This window comes from Canis lupus, chromosome 25 (genome assembly GCF_011100685.1).
Source record: "Canis lupus familiaris isolate Mischka breed German Shepherd chromosome 25, alternate assembly UU_Cfam_GSD_1.0, whole genome shotgun sequence".
Taxonomy (NCBI): domain Eukaryota; kingdom Metazoa; phylum Chordata; class Mammalia; order Carnivora; family Canidae; genus Canis; species Canis lupus.
The window spans coordinates 28,744,374-28,767,928 of NC_049246.1; the positions used below are offsets into that span (position 1 = coordinate 28,744,374).

Here is a 23,555-nt window from a genome sequence, read left to right on the forward strand (position 1 = left end):
CTCTGTGTGACTATCATAAATAAATAAAAATTAAAAAAAAAAAACTATATATTCTAGGATAACATTCTTGAAAAGGCAAAACTATGGAGACAGTAAAAAGACAGTGGTTGCCAAGGGTTAGCAGGGGGAAGGAAAATATGAATAGGCGGAACACAGAGGATTTTTAGAAAGTGAAACTGTAGCGTCATATTATGATACTATAATGGTGGATGCTTGTTATTATACATTTTTTAAAACCCCACAGAATGTACAAAATTATTTACACGTAATGTAAACCATGCACTTTTTGGTGACAATAATGATGTCAATGTAGGTTTACACATGATAACAAATGTAGCACTCTGGTGCCAGATGCTGCTGGTAGGGAGGCTGTGCATGTGTAGAAGGTAGGGAGTAAACAGGAACTGTATACTTTCCACTCACTTTTGCTGTGAACTTAAAACTGCCTAAAAAAAATGAAGCCTATTTTTAAAAAAGGTATACTGACACTTTAGTTGGTTTTTAAAATCTGGCCTGAAGTTCTCCGCTTAGGAAGAGGATCAATACATACCTTATTTTGTAGGGAAATTATTATAATTAAATTGAATATGCAGCGTTTTCAAACTTCATTTTAAAGATAAATTTAAAAAAGGGAAGTGATCTAAGTACAGTTGTAACATTTCTAAAACTGGTTCAGAACTTCTCTTTACACTTACTCTTACATTTTGGGAACGAAACAGTAAGATGCACATTGGTTAAATGAACTTTGTTTAAAAAAAGAATAGAATTTGGGGCGCCTGGGTGGCTCAGTTGGTTGAGCCTCCCACTCTCGATTTTGGCTCAGGTCCTGATCTCATGGGTCATGAGATTCAGTACTGCCCTGGGTTCCGCATTCTATGGGAATCTGCTTGGATATTCTCTCCCTGTTCATGTGCTCTCTCTTTCAAACAAATAAATGCATCTTTTTTTTTTTTAAGATTTTCATTTATTTATTCATGAGAGAGAGAGAGAGAGAGAGGAACAGACATAGGCAGAGGGAGAAGCAGGCTCCATGCAGGGAGCCTGACGTGGGACTCGATCCCCGGTCTCCAGGATCACACCGTGGGCTGAAGGTGGTGCTAAATTGCTGAGCCACCTGGGCTGCCCTCAAACAAATAAATGCATCTTTAAAAAAACAAACAAACAAACAAACAAAATGAATAGAATTTGGTAACTCAAGAAGATTCTTGGAAATATTTGGTCAAAGCCCCTCATCTTATAAATAAGGAAAATGAGGCTCAGAAAAGCTACATGATTCTCTCCAGGACCCCAAGGCTACAGACAGAAGGACTAGAACTTTGGTATTCTAAAGTTTCATGGCTGCTTTTTCATTATACTACTATCATTCAAGAAAACAAAATTGTGTTAGATTTCTTAAAGTTCAGAGATATAAAATTTTTTCTTCTTCCATTTTAAGAGGATATAAATCCAATTAGTGTGTTTCTTTGGCTGATAAACACTCACTCAAGCTCTGCCCACTTACTCATTTATTTTGCCTGCTTGATTTTTCCCAGAGGTCATTTAAAAAGAAAATCATGTTTTAGTAATTCTAAAAGCCAAAGAAAATGTTTTACTTTTTTTTTTTTTTTTTTTTTACATTTCTTTGAAAGTGAATATAAAACCCATGTGTGGGTCTTTCTTTTTTTTTTTTAAGATTTTATTTATTCATTCATGACAGAGATGCAGAGATACAGGCGGAGGGAGAAGCAGGCTCCATGCAAAGAGCCGGATGTGGGACTTGATCCCGGAACTCTGGGATCATGCCCTGAGCCAAAGGCAGATGCTCAACTGCTGAGCCACCCAGATGTCCCATGTGTGGGTTATTTCTAAAGCAAGGGCTATACTCCCCATCCCACCACTGTCAGTCAGAATTTAGAATCCTGCCCGACCTCTAACAGAGGTAAAAATCCACCCTTGGTGGGAGCAGCTGTGACTCTGTGAAAGAAGCTACAAATAACATGCTGGGAAATTCAGCAGGCACTGTTATTATATCCTGTTTATTCTGTCATTTTTCCTATCAGTAGGATATTATTTATACAGACCACACCCATGAACTTCTTGTTTATCTTATTATAGAAATCCTCCAAATCTATAAAAAGAAGCCTCTGTATTTGTTTCTGGAACAAGCACATGTGTTATAATTTTGCACCTCACTACACTTTTTTTTTTATTTAGCATTTCCTTTTGTTATGCCTGTTCTCATTTTTATCTCAAGGTTGATTTCATTAATTCACATATTAGAGCTGAAGTTAGCTTTTAAAAGACTCCATAATAGGACAGAGATTCTGGAGTGCCACATCTTAAACTTTATTTTGGGATAGATTTCATCAGGTAGGAGGTATTCTTCTAAGATACACTTGGCTAATTTGTTTAAAGGCAAAAAAGTGCCTATATATGGAGATCAGATAACCATAGTGAGTGAGTCCTAGATGAGTAGAAGCCTTCCTTAAATAGGCTAACTATCCCAGGTATGCCAATTATGAGGGCCAGGCTTTATACCAGTTCTCACCAACTCACTATTATATAGTTGGATCTCTTTTCTAAAATGAAAAGCCCTGTCCCTGAGTCTAGCCTGATGGCTGGACAAGCTGGGTGAAAATGTAACACAATAATCCACGGGAAATACATGAATTCATTAAATTGATCAATGGGACAATGAAGCAACATGGTTATAAATCATCCTCATGTCCCTGCCTTATGTAAATAATTGAATTAAAGCAGATAAAAGAAAAATGTTATTTCTTAAGGGCAGAAACTCATGCAGCATTTGTTAAGCAAATAAATAACTATTTCCAGAGAGGGAATGTCACTGGACAAAGTCATATTGGGCAAATCTCCATATGTATAGCTTGTGTTAGCTTCACTAAAACTCCCTTTACTCTAGAAGACAGCACTAGGCAGCTAGGTAAACATGAAATCTTCAGAGAGCATGTACAATGCTAGACTATTGCACAAGATGGGATGTACAAGAAAGACTGCTGTTTTTAAAGAACATTACTCCAAAATGCATAATAGAAATGAGGCTTAGTACCTAAGGGTGGTGAACTTAGGTAATCAATTTCAGGGGGGGGAAAAAAAAGAGGTCTACAAGAGCTAAAGTGATCAAACAAGTCAAAATGAGGATAACAACAAGTAATCTTGATAAACAGGACTTTATAAGGCTGAGGTAAGAAGGGGAAAGGCATCCTAGGCACAAATGATCTGTAAGCATCCAAGTGGGGAGAATTCTGAAAACACAAGTACCTAGTTTAGCTAGAGAATCCTGAATAGAAGATAAAGATGACAATAAAAAGGAGGCTGGAATCAGACTATAAAGAGTTTCATTTTTCAGACAATGAAGAACCATCAAAGATATCTGATGAAGGGAAAATGCACCCAAGCTTTTCGAGTAGGAATGAAGAGGAGGAAGGATAAGTTGGACCGAGGGTGATATGGGGAAGAAGTTTTTAACAGTACCAAATCCTATGATTATAGCAGTAAAAGAAAGGTCCGTGTCATAAACAGATAATAAATATGTAAAAATATTTTCAAAAACAGGAGATAGCATCATGATGACTTTTATGGAGTACGACAATGTTAAAACTATGCCAATCCATTGAAAATGTCAGGAAAGCTTACCAATCTCCTAGAATAGTACTTCTCCAACCCAAATTACCTGGGGATCTGATTAAAATTCAAATTCTGGCTCAGTACATGTAGGGTAGTACTCTGTATTTTTACATTTCTAACAAGCTCCAAATAATGCTGTTTCATGGACTACACTTTGAGTAGCAAGATGCTAAAGCATCTTTCAATTTCCCTTTCCAAAAACACAATGCTACTATGTTTAATCCATTATACTATAGGTAGTCCTTTTAGATATTCCTAAGAAATTCTATTTAAAGGTATTTTATTATAATTTGCATCAATTTCAGATAGGTTTCAAAAGCTACTATTTTAAAAGTCCAAGATGATCCAAGATTCAGGGTACTCAAGATCCTCAGAAATATTTCGACCTGAAAGAAAACATGAACTCTATAATGCTGTTTTATAACACTATAATTTTATTCTTTTTTGTTGGCTGGCAGACTAGAAGATACTATTGCTTCTGATCTTGGAGGCGAAGTAAAAGCCTAAAAGACAACACTCAATCTTTTCATTGTGCACATCACTGGGTTTTGGTAAAGCCCACTTAACTTGCCCTTAGCATATTCCTTAATCCTGGAAGATAAAGGTACAAGTTTATTTTAAATAATATACTGAAAATTACAAAAATTAAATTCATACATCATCCCTCTAAGATTTCTACATGGAAAGATATGCCTTTATTTAAAATCTTTTACCATGAACAAAGGCATCATTTATAAAAATATATTACTAGTATTATATATTATACACAAATTAAGACTGGCTGACCTTAGATTTTTGGGATGAAATTTAAGACTTCTGAAATCTCAAGTTTCATTTTTAACAATACTGATGGTTAGTAACAACCTTTTAGGTAAATTAGCTTCAATATATATTGATGTCTAGAGAACAGAAATGATACCTTAAAATGGGAAGGTATTATGTGATCAGATCCAACTATTTCATCATAAAGGTAAGAAACTGAGGCATAGAGGCTAAAAAGCCCAAAGTCACATAGCTGTTACTGGCAAGTTTTAAAAGGGTGGAAGGAGGAAAAAATTAATTTTCATTATCTACTAATGTACAACATAAAACAATGTATCAACTACAAAACGTAGTTACAAGAGTTTCTCATGACTAAGGCATAGTTGATTTTAAAGGTCTTTATAAACCACTAATATCCAAGAAAGGAAGACTACATACCAACAAAGAAGACAGGCTACCCCTAAATTTAAGAATTCCATAAAAAACGCAATCTGAATAGAGAATGACACATATACACCACATACTTGAGATGGGGCTGCAGTGGGGTGGGTAATGGGATGGGATATAAAGAACAAAGAGAAGACAATGATAACTCTTATCTTCTCCGTAATGGTTTGAGGAAAGCTTTCACATACAGAAAGGTGGTTAAAAAAACTTCCTTTACTCTCATGAATCATTTTTTTTAATTGGTAAAATCAGGAATTAGGAGGACTGTAAACCTTTTAAAAATATGAACTGTAGATAGCAGTTGGATGTGCATGTGTCATGAGCTCTGTCACAATTATAAGAAAACCAGAGAACCCTTTTTTTAGCCATAAAATGGGGGATTTTGTGCTTATCAAAAATGCTCTAAAACTTACTAGCACAAGTAAAAAAAAAATACTGGAGAAGTTCCATGATATCAGAGACAATGGGTTTTAAATCACAGGCATACATTATTATGCCTAAATTGACAGGTCTGTACTGCAATGCAGAAATGCAAGCAATATTCCAACATCTGCACCAAAAGGCAGAGACTAGACATGATTCCAGAATAAAGGGCTCTTCAGCTCTTACCTGTTACCTGTGCAACAACTGCTTGGGAAATCCTCCGATTGGCAAGAAAGGCTTTGATTTCCTCTTTTATCACACTGCTGTCCCTCCTAACAAAAACAGAAGACAAGACCAACAATGTATGTTGAAGGTAGAAATCCTCATCTTTGCTAAGAAAGGTGAAGTAGAGAGGTGAGGAGAACATAGAAAGAAAAGACACAAAAATAAAGGTAAACAGACCAAGCTTGTGTGAAAATATGAAATTAAAACAAACCAAGAAACACCAAATATTCAAGTCCTAAAACATCACACCATCAGACAGACGCTTTAGTGAATGCCACAGTAGATATAAGTCTCATACCAGAGGATGGTTAATCACATGCTGTGTATAATTCACATTAGGAACAAGGCTGCCATATGGTATATACTAAGTTTCATTACTGAGGAATGAATATACCTTACACAGACAGAAATCCTAGAAAAATAAAAAGCAACAACAACAACAAAGATCAGTTGTGAGCAGATTGTGGTCTTACATGTTAACTACATAACTGCATAAATAATGTTTAGTCATTTTAAAACTTTTGTTAAAGGAACAGAAATCATCATTCTTACAACTGCTAAAGTATTAGCCATTTTAACAAATTTAATTTGCCTTTTTTCTACATAAACCAAAAAAAAAAAATTTAAGTTGGATGAGGTGAATATAGAACTTTAATATAAAAAAGGCACTTATTTATTTCCTATTATATATAATATATAGAATATATTATATTGTATCCTTGAGATTACATATTATAGACTCATTTTTTCCTCCACTAAGACAACAAATTCTCAAAAGACTAGACATTCACTAGAATAACAATGAAAGTCAAGACTTCTATTTCTCCACCAGAACAAATACTTAAGTAAAACTTATACTTGAACCCTTAAAACAAACCAATTTCTCTTTGAATGCTTTATGTTCAAAAGGATTAGATAAGTAAAGCACTGATTTTTCATCAAGTTCGAAAGTAACACAGGAGAGTGGTAATTTATAATCTCATATAGAGTCAGCAAATATGGCTAAATTCAGTCTCCCATCTGTTTTTATACAATCTATTAACTAAGAATGGTTTTCAAAGATGAACACTTGTAATCATTACTTGATGACAGTAAGCACTAACATTGAACATGAATTAAGCAAAGTATCATATCCTCCCCACAAAAATTCCATTCTTCTCATTGGTTGGCCTATATTTTAAAAACCATATTCAACTATTATTATTCTATATTAAATTTTATCAATAAAAATGCATGATCTTTTTGTTTTCTCTTAGATGTAAGTATGTGTATTATATCCTCAATTTGGCCACAAAGTGTAAAATGCTTACCATCCAGTCTTCCCCAGGAAAAGTTTGCTGACCCTTGATCTGAGACAATGGGGTCATTAAATCTTTACAAATCATTTTGTAAATGAACCACAAACTTCTTATGGGAGCTCAAGTCTCCCTAAAGATTATTTGGAGCAACGAAAGATAAGATCCCATCCAAAAAGAATTAGCTGTGATTTAACTTAAGAGCAGGTATTTTAGCCCCTTGGTGAGGAGAGAATCTACCATTCTGTTGGCGGATTCCATGTTCCCTTTCAGGAATTCTGGAAAAGTGCAGAGAAGCAATAGTAGGGACAACATTCAATCTGAAGTTCTACAGTATATTCCTGATCTACTGGTTGGAAATTCTACCTAATCAAAAAGATTTCTAAAGAAAGAAAATAGTCATATCTGCCTAATTCAATATTTAAAATTTCTCATACTCATCTAGATTCTGAACTAGGTATGGCTAGATTCTTTCCAAAACTTTCACTTGTTTATATTTGAAGTATTTCTTTAAAAAATATGCATTCTTATTTTATTTAAAAACTGTATATTTGAAAGAAAGAGGCACAAATCATACACTTTAAAGTCAAATAAAACAAACTGCACAGTAAAATACAGGTAGCATAAGCCAAAAGGCTCTCAAAAATTCACCAAAAACCAGTTGAGCAAGAGATAACTTCAGTAGTATGAATTTCATTTGCCTTATGTAACTAAAATAACCAAATCATTTGGTTTCTGATACAACCTCAAGATTAATCTGGAAAATTTTAAATAAAGCCCTGCATTGCAATATATGGAATATCCTTCTAGGAAAGTGAAAAATTGAGTTTAAGAGAATATTTATTAAGGTTAAATAAAAAAATGTGCTTTTATGGGAAAAATGATTAAATAGTATTTTCTTGGCTACTGATTTAAATTGGAATTTAAATCAATTTATTTTAAGTCAAATTCACCTAGAGTAGACACTAAATCATAAAGAGGAGATAACACTCAATTATTCCAATAGGAAATATCCAGTTTGTGAATTACTCACAGCCTTGCAGTATGGTATTTATCAAGGACTGCAGCAAGACAGAAGGAACTTGAAAAAGTCTGCAAAACAGCAGCAATTCACTTACCCTCTCACAGACTATATTTTTAGATACTTGGCAAGTTTTAAGTACCCACAATGAGTTAAAAAAATAATAATAACAAAACCTCTTTAGTCAATAGAGAGAAGCGTTTTCAAATAGAAGAAAAACGTAAGACTTAAAAAGTAAGGTAACTCTAGGGCAAGTCATTAATACAGCTAGACCCTGGTTTCATCATATAGTAAAATGAAAACATTAATATCCCAATCACAAGGGTCTTAAAATTTTTCTCCACACACTGAAATTAATTTTAAATGAAATGTAGTATTAAATGTGTGTACATGTGTATATATGTGTATAATATATAAAATTAAAAATTCCTCAATGTAAAAACTTTTGAAACTGTAAAACCATTCAATAAACAATGACTATTATTTTATAAACCCCAGAAAGATTCCCAGGTAAAGAAGACATGAGCGATCTGCTGTAACTACCTATGACTAATGTAAATATCTGCATGAGGTACTTCAAGGCACCATGGAAAGATTTCGGTGATGTCAATTTAGACACAGTGAGTGATGTGTCACTTAGTATTTTCACTAGTTACAGGTATCCTATGCTTTCTGAAAGTTCACATTATTCCACTCTGCTTTTATAAAAGACCCGCATTAGTGTACTAACAGCATTTTTTGTAGAAGTAAAAAATACCCTTCACATTTTCTTCAGTTAGTGAAAACAGGGACTAATGGAGGTCTTTCCTAAAGTGAAGTGGTGTAACTCAAGCTTTCAATAGTGGGAGGAACCTATATTTTCAAAATAGTAACAGTATTCAACCTTCACTATGTCCAATTCTCTTGTATATTTCAGAGACCTCCATTCTGCAGGGCTAACTTGTTCTTTAAACTTTCAAATATTCCCCCTCATTCTGTCTTCCTTAACAACTTGCCTCTCCTACTGTCCACATAGTAACTCTGAAATGACTGGTTTCTTAAGTGTGAAAACTCCTTTGTTTCCTTCCAAATCTAATTTTCTTATACCCTCCCACTGCTTTCTTTCTCCCTTCATTTGAAATTTTTCACCCTCTTTAATCCCTTTTCTTCTTTTTTTTTTTGAGAACTAATTTTTTTCAAGTTTTTATTTTAATCACCCAGGACTCCTCACAATTCACTTCTTATAAAAATCTCGTATCCTCATGATCTGTACTCCTTAAGTTTTATGAAATTGAAGTGAAACACAAGTTGATCTTTCTTGGATTCCATAGCTTAATTCCAAGATAAGCTACCATTCTATTTGCATTAAACCACTTAAAATCCACGTCATCTCTTCCTACCACCTTTTCCAAATCACAGCCATCCAGAATTCATCTACTGAGGTGCTTTCCACACGAGGATAAAACTCTCCTTTCCACCCTCCACTGCCATTATTTTTATAACTTGCTAAACTTTCCATTGTTACCTATAGACCTTTCTTAATATCCAAATGAATTAATCAGTAATGCCTCTTTGTAGAATCACTCTTAAGACACAATTTAACTGTCATCTATTCAGAGAAGTTCTCCCTGATCCTCATAGCTAAAAAAGATCTTTCTTCCAACAGCTAACGTTATCATTTCAATTATATTACTCACATGCTACTATGTTTCATGCTGTTCTGTATTATAGTTGTTCCTGATCTGGTCTTATTGCTCCTACTAGCCTGTGAAGTCTTTTAGCACAAAGACTGTGTCTTATTCATCATGGAGTTTGCATATAATAGAGTTTAATTTGTTCAATGAATGAACAAATTTATAGTTGAAGATAAAAGGTTGTAAAATGGCAAACCTGATCTAGATAATTTATAAAATAGCTCTAAGTTCTTCATCTCAAATATGTTTAAGCTTCCCAAGTCAGATTGGAAAAAATTATTTATGCTAGCTCAAAATGGCAATCCTTCCATTTCTGGAACAAAGACGATTAAAGACTACATGTTTAAAAGTTGTGTGCTTTAAGATCTTCCATATTCTCTCAATTGGTATGTATGCTAAACATTCTTTAGGACTCCTTAAAGAGCCATCTATTTCAAAGTCTTCCAGAGATTGAGCAATACCTACAAAGACAAGACTATTTCACAGGTGGGAAAATATAGTTACATACAAATTCTTTAACTTTTGAATAAAAACCCGTTTCCCTTCATTTCTACTCAGGGAGATAAAGGAGATAATATAAAAAATTTTAAGATAACTTTAAAAGGAAAGCTACTCTATCTGTATATACAACATAGTAACTGAATTTAGAAAATCAATATCCTAAATCACCTATTGTTGGGCATATAGTTAATCACTTGGAATAAAGTCTTGGATCTTATACAAAATATAAACACAGTCATAAAATTTAGTAATGGGTAGTTAAGAATAACACCTTAATATATGGCATTGTTTATGAATTCCTCATAAGCCTCATTTCAATTATTATTTTATAATGTATACATGAAGGAACAAATCTACACTATAATATTAACAGATGTATATATATATATACCAATATATAAATATGTATGTCAATAGATGCATTTTAAAATATTAATATGTGGAATGGGTCTTCTAGCTCTTGGCTGTAAAGTCCTTCCTAAAATGTTATACATTCAATTCAATAATTTGTTGAGAACTATCTGTTTTGTTTTGTTTTTTTCACTTCAATCAATTAAAAAATGGGAAAAGTAGCAGTTTCTTTCTGATTCTTTCCTAACAGGTTGATCAGGTATACATACACTTAATTTCTACAAAAAATGTCTTTTGTGCACCTTGAAATTTTTAGGTGTTAAGTCTATCAACTCAGTGGGTTACGTGATTTGAAAAATATTTAACATATGATTGAGTGCTATGGGGGTTGGGAAATGTGAGCATGCAAGATGTGAATTATATATGATTATCTATAAAAGGAGACAGGAAGGCATTCAGTTACCCATTCTCCCCCACTTATAGCCCATCAAATCTAATCTACTACAATATCACCATAGTGTTGAGTGATTAGCGAGGGCAGTAGAGCAACATGTGGCACAGTATACTCAGAAAGATCCACTAAAAAATTTCTCTAGCATTCTACCAAATAAAAATTCATCTGGTTAGTAATTGATTTGAAGTGGCAAATATCATGTGGGAGGTGGAGGGAAGGAGGAACAGCCCATTAGGGCATTCACAACTTTGATTTGTGTTATATCAACCACCGTTCTTGAAATCTTACTCGAATCTGCAGACATGAAAAACTTATTTACAGAGGCAACAGATATCAGAGACATGGCAATAAAGACACGGGTTAGAATTCAAGCTCTGCCACTTAATATTTAAATTTTCTTGGGCCAGTTATTTAAATTTTATGAATCTTAATTTCTCTCCTCCACCTCATACACAGCATGGTTACAGTGATTAAAAGTGAGAACAGTCATGCAGTAAACTTATTCCTCTGACCTAAGGTTGTTATGTGCAAACTTGAGAAAAATAAGAGGTGGGCACAAAGGAGGAGTGCAGGTGTGGGAGAGGACACAATGGCAGAGGACCACAGAGAGCCAGAAGGTTCAGTGAGACCCTTAGATGATTAAAGAACCAAAGTAGCAGTTCAAAGAAAGTAGTTGAGAACAGGGTAAATATAAAGTATACTAACTATGCAATAAGTGGCAGTTAGTAAACCAAATGCTGGTAACAATGCAAAAACCTGTATATTTTTAATGATAAAACTTGAATGTGTATTAATTGTGGGATTTAACTACAAATCCTAGTGATTGCTAAAGAGGTTTACTGTTGATTTTGAGAACATAGTTGAATTATATTATGCCAATGTAAGAGCTAATAGTTAAGTGTTTAGATCCTTGCAGTCAAGTTTTAGACCCTGGCCAATCTCAGAGCCTTTAGTTAATAACGAAGTTTCCCCAAATTTTGTGGTAGTTTAATACACACTTGGGAATAACTGTTATGTTAAAAGCTTATTAAAACTGATTAATGACAGCAACAACAAAAAAACATGCTAGCATATAAATTTTATTGTTGATATAATATCCTCTCTACTCAGGATAATTAAAAGCTAACCCTGTTATATTTTAATGAGTTAAGTAACCGTCTGTTTGCAGCAACAGTTCTCCCTCTCAATCATGACAATGATACACATGTTAAATTCAAAAGGAACATCTAAACTGTGGCCAGCTGCTTTAACAAGTACAAATGAGTTCAAAATCAAATTGATCTCTTAAAGTTTTAAAAGTTTAAATAACAGAGTTCTATGGCTGCTCTATGAAACTATTCATTATAAGAATTATATTAGAATCTAGATAGTCTGTTCAGTTCACAATTTCATACAAGGCAGTGCTACCCTAAAAATAAATTTGGGACAGTTTGTTTAAAAGATTTTACCACTGTGGTATTATAGAGCCGATCTTCTATATTCAATATTTAGTCACCATTATACTATTTTCAAGCCCTAAAATCGTTAGGAAGAACTATAACTCATTATAGGTTTTAACTTTATTCTGACAAATTCATGCTACAGCTTCTCTACTGTAACTAATCTATCTGCAGGATTTCCTCCCACTACAGTACTGATAATCTATTGAAAACAATGCTTTTATCATGTCTATTCCTATAGACCTGTAAAAAATCCTTAATTTCAACCAAATTAAACATAAAACTACTTGTGTGGAACTCAAATTTTTCCAAATCTGTATTGTATCCTAATATTCTTATCACCATAGTCTAGCTCAAGCAGCCTTTATAAACATGCCTTGCCTTCTCTACCTTTTACTATTCCCTTAACTTTAAATAAAGTTCCTATATTTCCAAACAAAAGCTATCCTTTTAAATTTAGCTCAAATTCATCAATTCACTTAACATATTAAACCCTTACCATGTGCCAAGGACAGTCCTAGATCCAGGAAACACAACATTCGAAAACACATGGTTACTGGCCTCAGAGTGTTCCAGGTCCAATGTGAAGTCTCTCTTAATTTTATCTGTTGAAAGTGGACTTCTTTTCTCAGTGTTTAAAACAACAAAGGCTTAAACTTACCTTGTAATAGATAATATATATGGCATCTATTAACTTAGAACCTTAGCTTCTTAGGGGTAGGAAGCATGTCTATTTTTCCTCCTAAGAACACAAGTTTTTATATAATAGGTGCTCAAAATTATTTTGATGTGGTATGTTAGAGTGAAAAACTAATCGCACAAGTTCTGTATCATGATAAAACATCTTTTCTCTCAGAAAACTCTAAGGATTAGAATGTGTTAACAATTCAGAAAATTCAGATGTTAGCAGTTAGAACTATAAAGAGAAGGCTAATTTCTGCTTTGATAAACAGAATGGAAAAGGCTTATTATCAGGCAGCAAAGAGAAGGGGCTAAGGTAAAGAAGACAAAATTTGAATTAAAATCATAAAATTTGAAAATATCTTCTTTCATCTCCAAGGGGAGCAGGGGGAAATCCTAGTTCTTACAAGTGGGTAGCTGAAATACAGTATATTAAAAACCAATCTAAGAACACAGACATTTGGGGGACTCTGAGTAAGCAAAGGAACTAACCTCATTAATTCCTCCACTTTATCATCTACATCTAGGTCCTCTTCTGAGGCTTCAAAACTGTATGACCTCTGACCCATGCTGTTTGCATGGTAGCGAGTGGGTGACATCTTTCCATTGGACGTGGATAATCGCTCACTATTCTCCCTTCCATTTTGATTGGTAGTGCAAGGCTGTGGGGAGGTATCATAACTATTGCTAGGCGATGGGGACATTCCAGAATGTTGGGTCTGTGTGGAAGCTGTAGCTGTAGAAGAAGATGCTGGAACATTGTTGGTACTATTCCCATAAGAACTTCCTCCATAGCTGGACCTTCTTCCAAACTTGTCACTATGCTCTTGATCAAGACGGTCCAAAGTTTCCAAGGCATGGAGAATTTCATGTTTAGTCATTCCAGTACGCCGAAGGCGCTGAAGCAGATCTATCTGCTCTATGGTAAATCTGGGTTCATCTGTATAGTGAGACATGGTTTCCAGCAAACTAAAAAATAAAAAAATAAAAAATAAATCTTTTATTTATAACATGTACCAAAGAACATATCATTATAGAGAATACTCAGGAGAAAACGCAAAATATTCCTAATAAATTTCTTACTGAAAACAACACATTATCATAATAATTATAATAAATTATTATCACTCCATGCTAAAATATTTTTGTCACGGCAAATAGATTGGCACAGTTACTGAGTTTATTGGCAGATGGACATTAGGTTTAATGTCTAAAACCCAATTTCATATGGTGTACAATTTACATTTTCCTCAATCTGGTAAATATTTGAACCAAAATTTCAGTTATGGCAATAATACCAAAATAGCAGATTAGATACATACACTTTTTTTTTTTAATTTTTATTTATTTATGATAGTCACACACAGAGAGAGAAAGAGAGAGAGGCAGAGACGTAGGCAGAGGGAGAAGCAGGCTCCATGCACCGGGAGCCTGACGTGGGATTCGATCCCAGGTCTCCAGGATCGCGCCCTGGGCCAAAGGCAGGCGCCAAACCGCTGCGCCACCCAGGGATCCCGATACATACACTTTTAATCCTAGCCTATTCGTGATTACTCACAAGGGTTTTTCTATCTCAAATTCATTACATTAGAGTACTATTAACGATATGCTGTTGAAAAAACAGTTTGTGTTATCTTGTTTTACTAAATGTGGGGAAAAAATTATCTAGGAAGTTGTATCTTCATTTAATGTAAACAAATGACATGGAAAAGTAAGCCAAGGCAAATACTAACAACCAGCAAAAATATTTAAATGGAAAAGTAAGAAAGGCATAAAAAAACTTAAGTACAATTTCACCCACCACTTAGCAATTTCGTTTAGTTATCTCATCTCTGTAATGCATTCTCTCTTAATAGTTATCCCGAGAAATGGATCTTTCATGGTTGTAGCCAAACTATTCAGTTTTCTTAGGAAATTGCTTCCACATTATGTTTCCTTTAACTAACAGGAGAAACTGTAGCATGCCAGAAAATGTTAGAGACATAATAATATTAAGCTTAAGGGAATTATTGAATTTAAAAATTCTGGGCAGCCCAGTGAGCATGGCTCAGTGATTTAGTGTCACCTTCAGCCCAGGGTGTGATCCTGGAGACCCGGGATTGAGTCCCACATCAGGCTCCCTGCATGGAGCCTACTTCTTCCTCTGCCTGTGTCTCTGCCCACCCCCCCTCCCCCCCCGTCTCTCACGAATAAATAAAATCTTTTTAAAAAATCAAAATAAAATAAAATAAAAATTCTTACTACTTGAATTCCTTTCTTATAAAATTTGACTTTCCTAATTTAAGATTTTTTTGAAGTGGTAATTTCTTCTATTCTTATTTTTATAGTTATAATGCCAAATAGGATGCATGGCATACAGTAGGTTCTAAATAAATGTTTGCTAATGGAAATAAATGTCAAAGAATTTTCTCATCCTTTATAGGTGAAACATCTGTTCTGGGCCAGTTCCCTACAGCTGTTCAAAGTCTGTTTCTTCCTCACTCTATACTAAAAATTTATTGAATATTCACTTCTAGGCAGGCACTGGGCAAGAATTTCACAGAATGTAATTTCATCTGATCCTCACAACAACCCTCTGTGGAAGATTTTTAAAATTGTATATTAATTATTGAGGAAACTAAGGCTCAGAGTGGTTCTGTACCTTGCAAAAAGTCTGAGTAAGTGTAGAAAAAAGATTTAAACCTAGATATTATTGACTCCAAAGCATGTATCATTCTGCTTCCCAACATATTTCAGGACTTACTGGAAACCTATGGTTTGGGATATATGCTATCAAACTCTTTTAAGTCTCCAGTTAAAATCACTTAGATACAACCATCCTAATGATGGACTAGGGGTTCTAGTAATAGTTTTTTTTTTTTACATTTAAATCGTTGCTCCACCTGTAATTTATATTTACTTAATGAGTGTGAAAGGATTTGAGCTTTATTTTTTCTCAAATGCATAGGTGGTTGTCCAATATGCTTTACTGAGTAATATGTCTCTTCTCATCTGAAATACAATCTTTTTCATATATAAAATTTCTGCACAAATCTCTATCTGCCTTTGGATTCTCTATTCTCTATCGACTGACTGACTTATCTTTCAAATCCTCTTAAAAATAAGCAGACAGAAATCTAAAATTTTTATGTGAAATCACTCTTATTTTCGAGACAGGTTAATTAAAAATAAAAACAAATGTATTTTGTGGACCACAAATTACATGTTGCAAGCCAGTTGTGGTCATAGGACAGTGTGTGTCTGCCTTACACCTGAACATTATCTTCTGCTTTCTTCCAATACTCACTGTGACAAGCTAGCCATGATAAAAGTCTTATTTTCATGACTATTATTTTGTTTCTTGATTGCCTGGGTTTTTTTCCTCCAACATTTTATAATAAAAAACATTAAACATATAGAAAAATTGAAGGAAATTTGCAGTGAACACCCACATACTATCTACATTTTACTGTTAACATTGCATTTGCTTTATAACATAACTATCCATTTGCTTATGCATCCATACCTATACTCATCTTATTTTTTATACATTTGAAAATTAGTTACAGACATTTGTACACTTCTTCCTAAAACTTCCACATGCATTTCAATAACTAGAGCTCAGTATTTGTTCAGGTTTTATCTTCTGAGGTAAAATTTACATCAAAAAAACTACACAAATCTTTTGTTTACCACTCTATGAGTTTTGAGAAGTACACATTGTAAAAAAGAAATACATAGCCTTTGAAAATGCCTTTGAAGATACAGAATATTGCTATCATCCCAAGAAGTGCTCCCTTTCCAGCTAATCCTTAACCCCTTCTCTTACAGGGAAACACTGCTCAGACTTTTCCCACCACAGATTGGTTTTCCCTGTTCTAGAACTTCATATAAATGGAATTTTTTTTTAAGATTTTATTTATTCATGATAGACACAGAGAGAGAAAGAGAGAGAGAGAGGCAGAGACACAGACCGAGGGAGGAGCAAGCTCCATGCAGGGAGGCCAATGCAGGACTCGATCCTGGGACTCCAGGATCATGCCCTGGGCCAAAGGCAGGTGCTTAAACCGCTGAGCCACCCCTATAAATGGAATTTCTATGTACTCTTTTCACTCAGCATAAAGTTTTGGAGATTCATGTATGATATAGGTATGTATCAGTAGTTTGTCCTTTATATTGTTGAGTAGTACTTCATTATAGGAATATACTTCATGTTTGTTTATCCTATTTTAGACACACAGACTATTTCCAATCATTAGCTATTCTAAATGCTTTGACTATGGGGCACACCTGGGTGGCTCAGTCGGTTAAATGTTTGACTCTTGGTTTTGGCTCAGGTCATGATCTCATGGGTCATGGGGTTGAGCCCTGCATGGGTCTCCTGGCTCAGTGAGAAGTAGTCTTGAAGATTCTCTCCTTCTATCCCTTCCTCAGCATCTAATCATGCACTCAGTCTGTATCACTGACATGAATAAATCTTGAAATGCTTTGGCTATTACAATTGTATTTTACTACTTGTTAGCTTAATACATCCCCCCCTAATATATCATCATCTGGTTGGGAGGGAAGAGAAAACTTCTCCTGACCAATTTCAAAAGAACAATACACCTGGTTTAGTATGAATGATCTATTACTAAAATGCTATGCAGTGTTGGTAATGTTCCATGCTAGTTATATTACACTGGTATATTCACTGTGAACATCCACCAAGCAGTGACTACTGATTTGTGAATTTTTCAGCAGGCATATTAGGCTTAAATAAAGTTTGCTGAGAAAGCTACATGAACATTTTCCAAGTGGCTTATAAGAGACATTTAACATTTAGTTTCTGTTATAAACCTTAGCCATTTTTTCTGCTCTATCAGTGCTTGGTAATATAATAAAGCTAATCCTAGGAAATTCTCTTTAACAGTAGCTGCCAAACGTCACAAAAAAAATGAAAAGATATTCCATGCTCATGGACCGTAAGGACCAATATTGTTAAAATGTCTGTACTACTCAAAGCAATCTACAGAGTTAATGCAATCCCTATCAAAATATTAACAGCATTTTTCAAAGAACTAGAGCAAATAATCCTAAAATTTGTATGGAAACACAAAAGACCCACAATCTTTAAAAAGAAGAAAACTAAAGGTATAACAGTCCTAGATTTCAAGATGTACTACCAAGCACTAGTAATCAAAACAGTATGGTACTGGCACAGAAATAGATACCATAGGTCAAAAGAACAGAATAAAGAGTCCAGAAATAAACCCACAATTATGTGGATAAGTAATCTTCGACAAAGGAGGCAAGAATATGCAATAGGAAAAAGTGAACAAATGGTTTTGAGAAAACTGGACAGTTACATGCAAAAGAATAAGACTGGACTACTTTCTTATACCATATACAAAAATAAACTCAAAATGGATTAAAGACCTAAATGTGAGATCTGAAACCATGAACATTCCAGAAGAGAGCACAGACACTGATACTGGCCAGAACATCTTTCTAGATAGGTCTCCTGAGATAAGAGAAACAAAAGCAAAAATAAACTATCAGGACTACATCAAAATAAAAAGCTTCCACACAAAAGAAACAACCAACCAAACTAAAAGACAACCTACTAAATGCGAGAAGAGGGCAGCCCGGATGGTTCAGCGGTTTAGTGCCATCTTCAGCCCAGGGCCTGATCCTAGAGACCGGCGAGCCTGCTTCTCCTCCCTCTGCCTGTGTCTCTGCCTCTCTCTCTCTCTCTCTCTCTCTCTCTCTGCGTGTCTCTCATGAATAAATAAATCTTTAAAAAATATATAAAAATAAATGGGAGAAGATATTTGCAAATGATATATCCAATTAGGGGTTAGTATACAAAACGTATAAAGAATTCATACAACTTAACATCAACCCCCTCCAAACAACACAATTAAAAAATGGGCAGAGGACTTGAAGAGACATTTTACTAAAGATGACTTACAGATGGCCAAGAGACACATGAAAAGATGTTGAGCATCATTCATTATCAAGGAAATGCAAATCAAAACTACAATGAGGTATTACCTCATACCTGTCAAAATGGCTAACATCAAAAATACAAGAAACAAGTGTTGATGAGGATGTAGAAAAAAAGGAACCCTTGCGCACTGTTGGTAAGAATGCAAACTGGTACAGCCAGGGTGGAAAATAGTATGGAGGTTCCTCAAAAAACTGAAAATAGAAATACTTTATGATCTAGTAATTCCACTACTGAGTATTTACCCAAAGAAAATGAAAACGCTAATTCAAAAAGAAAGATGCATCTCTATGTTTATTGCAGCATTATTTACTATTAGTCAAATTATGGAAGCAGCCCAAGTGTTCACTGTTAGATGAATGGATAAACCACATACAGAGGAATATTAGTCATAAGAATAATGAAAATTGGCCATTTTTAACCACATGGACAGAAAGTCAGAGAAAGACAAATACCATGATTTCACTCATGTGGAATTTAAGGAACAAAACAAATGAACAAAGGGTAAAAGAGACAAAAAACCAGACTCAACTACAGAGAAGAAACTGCCAGAAAGGAGGTGAGTGAGCAGTGGGTGAAATAGGTGAGAGGATTAAGAATACACTTATCATGATGAGCACTGACTAATGTATAGAATTGGTGAATCACTATATTATACATCTGAAACTAATATAACACTGTAGTTAACTATACTGGAATTAAAATTAGAAATTAAAAAATAGGGGCACTTAGGTGGCTCAGTCAGTTAAGTGTCTGCCTTTGGCTCAGGTCATGATCCCGGGGTCCTGGGATCAAGCCCCACACTGGGCTCCCTGTTCAGTGGGGAGTCTGCTTCTCCTTCTCTCTCTCTCTCTCCCTCTGTGCCTCCTCTTGCTCATGCACACACACACACTCTCTCAAATAAGTAAATTTTAAAAATATTTTTTAAAATTTTAAAATAAATTAATGTAACTAATTTATTGATTTGGTAAACTGAGGTTTTTACACATTATTCCTTTCCCTTATAAAATAAAGTAGACCTGTCCTTTACTAACTTCAGTCTTAATGTTTTCAAAATACTTCATAAACTGACCTTAGTTTAAATGAGACTTCAAGAACTGTTTTATTACACAGACAAAAAAAAAAAAAAAAAAAAAAAAAAATCCTGGTATTTTCCTATCCTATTTATATTAGAACAGATAGTATCTGTATGGAATTCTTTAAATCCTTTTCTGTAAGAAGCAATGTGATAGCATAAAACTAAACTAAATTTTATATGAATTTAACTCATTTTTTTTTTTTTTTAGGATTTTATTTACTTATTTATGAGAGACAGAGAGAGGCAGAGAGAGAAGCAGGCTCCCCGTGAGGAGCCCAATGTGGGACACGATCCTGGGACCACAGGATCACAACATGAGCCAAAGACAGACGCTCAACCACTGAGCCACCCAGGTTCCCATAACTGGTTATTGAAAAGTATCCACCCTAAAGCTTGTATTAGAACTATCAAAACTAACGATTCCAAAGCATCTGAAACAATTTAGTATTTTATGTCAATTGAGATTCACCATGGGAAGCACTTTTATTCCAAAAGCCATGAAAGGTGATAACAGAATATTCGTATTATTTTGTCTGCCTAGAATGCCTCATTGTTTCCAACCACATGTTCGTGGGACTGCCACTTGTAATATCCTGCCTCCTGGCCAAAGGGTGGGCCCACAAGGAAGCTAAGCCTTGCTTTCCTAAAATATTTAGGTTAGATCAGCAGGAAAATGGACAGTCACTATAACTGTGCTCAGCAGCAGGAAGATACTAGTCTGGTACATTCTTCACCATGTGGAAAAAGTGACTTTGTCAAATAAAGCATAGTAGGAAATGCAGAGCAAAGGAGAAAGCTCTGCAGCATTCACATTCTTTATTCTAGCAATTCTTGAGTGCCTGCTACATCTCTTGTCCTTCTTGCTGTATGTTATATAGAAGCATAAATTTCACCTTATTCTACACCTTGTTTAAATTAGATATTTGTGCCTTGCACCAAAAGAGATCCCAAGTACAAAGACAGAACTAATGTAAAAAGATCTATAATTGCTAAAATGGAATGTATGATCACTACAGAGTAGAATGATAATGGAATAAGCAGGATCAAATCATGCATAAGACACTGAAGGTACTATATTTCACTGAGAAAAATGCTAAGATTAGAGGTTTTCTTGGGTATCAAGAATAGTATCTCAATGTGCATTGAGCAAAGGTACAGCCTGTCACTTCCACACTTTGTTTCTCATAATTTACCTAGTTTAAGCATGTAATCCTGAAATTATGGCAGTAAATGACCTACAACGGTCATCTAAGTCCACGACACCAGCAATTCTTTTATGACAGAAAAAGATAACCTGTAAAAACTAAATTAATTTTCTTATGTAGCACAAGAACTGTTCATAGGGTAAGGAATGTCTTTCACTTTAAATTACTAATCTGAATGCAGACTCAGGCCAACAATAATAGAAAATGATGTGAGAAGAATTTTGACACTGTAGTAACACAGACAATGTTTAAAGCATAAAAGAAGAATTAAATTCAGGGATTATGGCTCAGTTCATTAACTGATATTTCAAAAGACCATACTATCGGACCATAATAGTAAACCTATTTTATAATAAATTTTATCCCTACTTGGATATACCTAAACCCTTCTTAAATCAGCATGTGGTCCAGAACACTTTCTTAAACTAACTTTTACAAACATATAGAGCAAAGAAGGTTAAAGCATTCACAAATGATTAATCTTGAAATCACCTGTGCAAAAATAACATCACTACTTTACTTGCAAAGCATTAACAGTTAATAATATTTTATTAAATTACAGCACTTAGCATTTTCTTCAGCTTGATTCTGCTATCTTTTTATCTAGACTGACTAGGCAAAATATGACCTAGTCATAAGTTAGTTTTGTTTGCATACTTGGTATTTACTGCATGAGGATTTAACACAATCTAGAATTAATCATAATATTCATCAACTAAAGATGTACTCAGACCCTTCTTACTAGTTATGGCACATTAGCCTCTTTCACAGTTATTATTACCATCAAATGAATGGGAGTCTTAAAGTATAAAAATGATAAGAAGTGAGAATAAGTAAGAAATGAAGATTTAGTGGGAATTGAGCATAACAGTATAAGATAAATCTATAATTCAAACCAATAGGAGAACTGACTAAAACAAAAGAATAGGGGCTATGATAGAAATTCACTTCATTTTATTATGAAAAAGTTCTTTTCATAATAAAAAGACTTGAGAAAAATGAGATTATATTCTAATCAGCCAATCACACTTTATTTTTTATTTTTATTTTTTTTATAAATTTTTATTTATTATGATAGTCTCACAGAGAGAGAGAGAGGCAGAGACACAGGCAGAGGGAGAAGCAGAGGGAGAAGCAGGCTCCATGCACCGGGAGCCCGACGTGGGACTCGATCCCGGGTCTCCAGGATCGTGCCCTGGGCCAAAGGCAGGCGCCAAACCGCTGCGCCACCCAGGGATCCCCCAATCACACTTTATAACAGTTATTTTTAAATTACCACCAATTAAGACTGAAATTTTTTTTATTGCAGCCACCTTATACATATTTGGGGGAAAAAATCCAAGTAAAAACATGCAAGTTTATAGAGTAGAATCAGAGAACTAAACACCATTTAGAGAAAAATCATTCATTCAATCAACACTTATTGAATATGCCCTATGTGTCAGACCATGTACTTGGCAGAAAGGATGCAACAAAGAACAGATCAGACAAAAACTCCTGGACTCATGATGCTTACATTCTAATGGCTATTAAAAACAGCCATTAGCAGGTATATCATTTTTTTAAAAGGTTGGGGGGTGAAGAACTAAGGCTCAAAGCAATGCACTGCCTTGCCATTTCCCAAGGATATAGCTATTTAGCAGAAACTCAGTTCACATCCCCTGGGCCTATTCGATATATGATAGAGTAGATGACAGAGGAAAAAACTTTAATGAAAAATCCAAATAATAAAGAAAATCTATGTTAATGTCTACTTACTGGATTACAGAACTGTCAGACAAAACGGAAGGAATTTAATCGAAACATAGACTGCACCAAATTTTAGAAAATACTTATGCTAAAGGCACTCTGCAGTAGACTCTAAAGATGCACTTAATGAGCTAATAGATACTTTATCTTCTCTAATATCTGAAATTCCCGGAATACTTTTATTCAGAGGCCTACTTAATATGAACTAGTGGTTACAGTTCATATCCTAGCACAAAATACTCTCAACATAATACCACCATATCAATTTGTATTTTTTTGCCTGACTTCAAAGAAAGGCTACCAACATTAGCTAATAGGCTTAACTATATTATTATCTCCAGGAGGTAAAGGAAATGGCTAAGGTGCTAAGGAGTTTGCACACAAAGGCAGTGTTAAGGTAACATGCTTCCATTATTCTCCTTGTCACAAGGAATCTAGTAGAGCTAGCCATCTGTTTTGTAAGTTTCTACCCTATTAGGCAGTTTGAAATGTAGTTTTTCATGTTGAAAATGAATGCCAGACTTCAAAGTTGAAAACAAATGGTAAAAGAGAAAGTTGATAGATTTAAAAATCCATTCCTTTCCACATGATTATGAAGAAGTTCTTTCAACTCTGAATGCTTGCTATCATTTTTGGATAATAATCATGATTATTTC

General features: G+C 34.5%; 1 protein-coding gene and 2 long non-coding RNA genes across 19 annotated transcripts in view; 1 reads left to right on the forward strand and 2 right to left on the reverse strand.

Moving 5' to 3' along the window:
• HMBOX1 (homeobox containing 1) overlaps positions 1–23,555 on the reverse strand; it is a 189,361-nt gene that overhangs the window by 91,108 nt on the left and 74,698 nt on the right. For all 17 annotated transcript variants that reach the window (XM_038573691.1, XM_038573704.1, XM_038573690.1 and 14 more), the window contains 2 exons: positions 13,392–13,868; positions 5,446–5,531 (listed from right to left, as the gene is read on the reverse strand). In XM_038573691.1, coding sequence (XP_038429619.1) covers positions 5,446–5,531; positions 13,392–13,855 — 550 coding nt within the window. In that variant the 5' untranslated portion in view covers positions 13,856–13,868. The remainder of the gene's footprint in view (positions 1–5,445; positions 5,532–13,391; positions 13,869–23,555) is intronic.
• Positions 4,041–4,563, reverse strand: LOC111092294. Its single transcript, XR_005378619.1, has 2 exons — positions 4,414–4,563; positions 4,041–4,218 (listed from the first exon to the last, which is right to left on the reverse strand). It is a non-coding gene; the product is annotated as an uncharacterized LOC111092294 (long non-coding RNA).
• LOC119865939 overlaps positions 7,092–23,555 on the forward strand; it is a 39,222-nt gene continuing 22,758 nt past the window's right edge. The window contains exons 1-2 of the long non-coding RNA XR_005378618.1: positions 7,092–7,236; positions 8,299–8,420. This is a non-coding gene — a long non-coding RNA (uncharacterized LOC119865939). The remainder of the gene's footprint in view (positions 7,237–8,298; positions 8,421–23,555) is intronic.